This window comes from Pteropus alecto, unplaced genomic scaffold (genome assembly GCF_000325575.1).
Source record: "Pteropus alecto unplaced genomic scaffold, ASM32557v1 scaffold113, whole genome shotgun sequence".
NCBI classification, from domain to species: Eukaryota; Metazoa; Chordata; class Mammalia; order Chiroptera; family Pteropodidae; genus Pteropus; species Pteropus alecto.
The window spans coordinates 133605-138854 of record NW_006433949.1 but is presented as its reverse complement, the minus strand read 5'-3'; the positions used below and the strand labels follow the sequence as shown (position 1 = coordinate 138854).

The 5250-nt window shown below is 34.2% G+C and overlaps 1 protein-coding gene across 1 annotated transcript in view; it reads left to right on the top strand.

The window, feature by feature from the left end:
- The window catches only part of NAA25 (N(alpha)-acetyltransferase 25, NatB auxiliary subunit), a 57768-nt gene that overhangs the window by 14161 nt on the left and 38357 nt on the right, over positions 1 to 5250 (top strand). Inside the window, exons 5-9 of the mRNA XM_025044483.1 lie at positions 786 to 860; positions 1999 to 2106; positions 2469 to 2547; positions 4530 to 4641; positions 5193 to 5245. Of these exons, the coding sequence (XP_024900251.1) occupies positions 786 to 860; positions 1999 to 2106; positions 2469 to 2547; positions 4530 to 4641; positions 5193 to 5245 (427 nt within the window). The remainder of the gene's footprint in view (positions 1 to 785; positions 861 to 1998; positions 2107 to 2468; positions 2548 to 4529; positions 4642 to 5192; positions 5246 to 5250) is intronic.

Genomic DNA, 5250 nt, shown 5'->3' with positions numbered 1-5250 from the left:
CTGCTTTTGGGACTGGGATTCAGTCTTTGTATCCTTGGCAGGAATAGGCATTTCCTTCCACTTAATAGGGGCTGCATGTAATTTTTAAAGTGGATGGAAGATAGGCAAAAGATTTAAAAAAATAGTAACTGTGATAATTAGCTGACAGTTTGTAGCACTGATTACTAGTTGGCTAATTATGGATAGGTTCTCAGTTATGTATGACTAGATGAACTTTGCTTCTTCTCACCACATCCCTGCTGTTAAGTATTTGTATGTTACTCATTTTTCAATGAAAGAGTTCAGTTCTAATCAATAGTATTTTGAAAAAACCTTACTATTAACCTAAGAATTAATTTTTGAATTATGTCAGAGTAATCTTTTCTAATTTTGAATTTTAAATATACTATCTGGATTTCTTTGTTTATTTGTTTTACTATAATTGGTTAGTGTGATATCTTCAGTTTGTTTACTGATGTACATTCATAATCCAAATTTTGTTTCTTTTTATATTCTGTTGGAACTGTATCAGATTGCAGTATTTTCTAGAAACACTGGGTTTTAATTTGAGAAAATCTGGTTCAAAAGGTAAAATATCATTCCTGATGTTACAAAAATTCATGTTGTGATTACCTCTGTTGCTAGCCAATTGAGAAGATCCATCAAGTCACTAGGCACTTATAGTAAATGGGATATGTAAACGTGCTCTTCTTTCCTTAGGAAACTTCTTGTCATACGTCTAGATCATTAATTGCCTTCTGTATGATGTTTTATAAATTAAGTATTTATGGCTCTCTGTCTTTCAGGCTGGCATGGCTCTGTATAAGATTGTCCCCAAAAACCCTTACTACTTTTGGTCTGTGATGAGCTTAATTATGCAAGTGAGTATGGCATTCAGAACGGGATTGAGATTTGTTTTTATATTTGTATATAGTTACTGTCCTTAATGTGTCTTCTTAATATCTTGAGTAATGTGCTGCAGCATGTGTCAAACAGGGACTTTTCATATTGTCAGTTGACTTTTTGAGTTGGGGAGTTTGGTATTCTTTATGAGCTGGAGTATTGGTCTGTTTGTGTGTAGCACAGTCTGTATTTCCCCTGAATCTAAGGATCCATTACTGGGTTATTTGATCAAGTACAAGCCCTGAAATGTTTGATATTTTGACTTGAGGTTTGTCTTTTATAACAATATTGTTGGTTAGTGAACAGGTATTTGAACTGGGTGGCCTTGTTTTATCATTTCTGCTTTCTGGGCCTTAGTTTGCTCGTTGCAGAGTGGAGATGCTCATCTTCCAGAGCTACTGTAAGGACCAAAATGAGGTACTGTGTAGGAGAGGATGGGGAGGAAGGACTTAAATGTAGCGGTTAAGAAGAGAGAGGCTCTAGGTTCAAACAGGTCTGCGTTCAAATATCGGCTTCACCACATATCTTGGAGAGTGATTGGAGAATCTCTTGACCTTATTTTATCTATAAAATGAGAATAATAGCTATTTCGAAAGGTTGTTTACGGGGGTGAATGAGCTCTGAGCAGAATCTCTGGCAGTGTTAAAATTATTAATACCATGCCTCAATTTTAATTATCAATTTAAGGTAATTGTAGCTAATAGTAAGCTGTATAAACAATTGGCATATTGCTCCTAATATGTGAACATCTCAAAAAGACGTCTGAAAGGATTTTCTCTTCAGTTGATGATACATACCTTTATACATAATAAGCAGTATAAGCATTCTCCCTCTTAACATATTTCTAGGAAAATATTTAAAATATTTAAAAGTTAGATCACGAAAATAAAGTTAGATCATATTGTGGAAACTCGATGTTTTAAGAATGCATAGGATAATGAATTTTAAATAAATATCTTGCAAAGAATACTACTCTATTGTATCTTCCTGAAATTTCAAAATAGATCAGATATTTGATGTAGTGAAATGATTATGTGCTGGATTTATAGTAATGTTCTTCATGGTAATTAATATAAATAGTGCAAGCAGAGATAAAACTTTTTTTTTCTCTTCTAGTCTATATCGGCACAGGATGAAAACCTCTCAAAAACGATGTTTCTGCCCCTTGCTGAGAGAATGGTAGAAAAAATGGTGAAAGAGGACAAGATAGAAGCGGAGGCTGAAGTGAGTCATTTAAGCTCTACTTTAGTATTGCATGATTTTGATATTGTTGCAATATTATGTTACAATATTATGACCTGTTGCCTTATTCCAGTCAGAGAACTGGGTCCTCACTGTTGCCTTTTGTGTAGATGTAAAGCTTTGGAAGCCCCAGCTTAGGTGTAATGAACATGGAGCTGTTTGCAGCAAGCACTCTAGACTGAGATATATATAGAGAGGGGAGATACTGTTGTCCGATTCTTACTGTTAATTTCATCTCGTTTGAAGATAGTTTTCTTTTCTGTTAGATAACTTTTTGAACACATGCAAATGACCATCTTTTTATTATTGAAAAGTTTCAATGGTTACACCTATTTTTCTGTAAGGTTGAACTTTATTATATGATCCTGGAACGTTTGGGAAAGTATCAGGAAGCCTTGGATGTCATCAGAGGAAAATTAGGAGGTAATTTTGAAGTTTTCTTAAAGTATTTTTTCCTGTTTAAACATGAAAATGTTTGTTGTGGAAAGTTTCTTCTTCATACAGAAACATGAAGATATAAGAAAATCACTTGTGACCATTTTATGTTCTTTCAGACTTTTCTGTTGCTCATTTATTTTTTAAAAAGATCTTTTAATTGAAAATAATTCACGGATTCATAAAGTTCAAGGAGTGTGAAAGGTTCGACCCCAGATCTCCATTCTTCTGTCCTGTAGATTCTTCTCTAGATGTATCTTATCTAAAGATGTATCTCTAAAGATGTATTTCTCCCCAACCCCTATTTTGTAAACCACAAATGAGAACATACTGTACCTGGCCCATAGAGGTACAATCTTATTCAGTTAGCATGTTTTTATTAAAAAATTTTTTTTTTCTTTGAGGTTTTAAATTTTTAATGTCTCTAGTTAGGATTTGTGCTCTGATACATTCACTCTTTGTTTACCTGCCTGTCCTGTGAAGGCATTGGAGTTGGTGACCTTTGCTCTGCATACTCATATTAACTGAGCTGTGTGTCTTAGGGGTACACCTAATATAATAGCTCACTCTTTAATGACTTGCCCAGCATCCCATAGTTTAAATGTAGAGAATTTACCTAACCAGTCCTTGGATATTTAGGCTCTTCGTAAGGAGCATCTTTGCTGTAAACCAGATTACCCTCTAAGAAGCTACAGTTTGCGTTCCTTTCAGCTGTGTTTATCATCAGTATGGAAGAGGGCCTGTTTTTTCGCATACTTACCTAGCTGTATTATCAAACCGTTTATCAAATTTTTTTATTTTTCAATCTGATAGATAAAACATATAATTTTTAATTATAAGGGAGGATAATTATTTTTTTCATTTACTTAAAAGCCATTAATGTTTTCTTCTTTTCTGAGCTGTTTTTCTTTATCCTTTTTCTAAAAATTTGATTACTCTTACTGGTTTGCAAGAGCACGTTATATGTTAAAGAAGTTAGTTCTTCTCCATTGTTGTGAAAATACTTCTTCCCTTTTTGTTGGAACACTGATTTGTACTAACTTCATAGATTGATTTAACCATTCCTCTATTTTAGAAATTTATGACGAATATTTTGGTTCCTAACTCTTTACACATGTTTGATGATTTCCTCAGGAGAAGTTCCTGGAAACGCAGTTATTGTTATGATAAATCTTTTTTTTTAATTGTGGCTTTACAGTCATTAGATGAGTAACTTCAGATCTCTCATTAGGTGTAGTCATTAAAAAAACTTTGTTTCATTCAAATATGTGCTATATGTCCTTTACTAGACTGTGTGTAGTCTTAAAACTTAGACTAACTGAGTTAACTACTTGAATTATATAAAATATAGGAGTTTTTTAACATATTCTCTAACTTCAGCCTCCTTGAAGATGGGTACAAATCAGCCTTTCTGTTTTTACTCATCTAGATTGTAGTTCTACATGTTGTTAAAATTGAGGTTCTCGGTAGGAAGTTCATAATGTCTGTATTCTTAATCTGCTAATCTGTTCTAAAAGGACGGGCCAGATTAATTTGATCAGAAATATAGTCCTGGTTTTTCTGTTCCCAGCTGTTTTACTCTTCTAACATCTCACCTTGCTCATCCCATTCCATTCCAAGCTTATTTGATATTCTAAAACTGTATGGATGGGAAACCTGTCTGTGGACTAAATATACCAGCCCCTAGATGCTGTTGGGTATCGGAAGTGTATCCCTCAACTCAGTACATTCTGAATCCTTGTGTTTTACAAAAAAAAAAAAAAAAAAATGATTGTAGAAGTTTAGTATCAGAAATGTATTTTTTCTTTTCAGCAAAATAATCTTTAATAAGATAGTCTGTATCTGTCAGTAACCTCATTTTCTAAGAGAGTGGGTAAGAAAATGTGATATTTCCTTTGTGTTTGGACTTTATTTTGGTCTCTGAGCAGAAATGAAACCAGCTTACCAACTACTCTAATTTTTAATTGTAGAGAAGTTGACAAGTGAGATTCAGAGCCGGGAAAATAAGTGCATGGCAATGTACAAGAAGCTGAGCAAGTGGCCAGAGTGTAATGCCCTTTCCCGGCGCCTCTTACTGAAAAAGTGAGTAGATGCTGCTTTTTGACTACGAGACTAGAGTGGGGCTTTCAGGTGTCATCATTGCTAGTTTTAGTCTGTCTTTTGAGATTTCTGGGCATAAAGTGAACTTTCAGTAGCATGTCCTGGATATTTTTTAACGTTTTGATGAACTTTTATCATTCAGTAAAGATGTATTAGGTCTTTAGAATGAATGCTGAAAAGCATTAATTTGTCAAATTCAATATTCAATATTGGTCTAAAAGAGAGACCTCCTTTCCCCATCCCCCTCATGTAGCAAGTACTAATGTGGGGAGTTTTCTGTTGAGAATATTAGTTTTCTAGACCTGGTCATTTCATTGAAGGAAAGAGTAGTCTCTCAAAAGTTTTTTTATTTTGAAAATGCCACTGGAGTGTTGGCCTTTTAAGGCTATAGAAGAAACCCAGAGGGAGGGGGGGTGCCTCCCCCATTAAAGACTAAAATATAACTTAGAAAATAAGTTTAATATCATGGTTCCTACGGCAGATTTGTCACAACTTGGGTTTAATCCTTTGTGCACCATTCAATCTGATTTTAGCTCAGATGACTGGCAGTTCTATCTGACTTATTTCGATTCTGTCTTTCGACTGATTGAA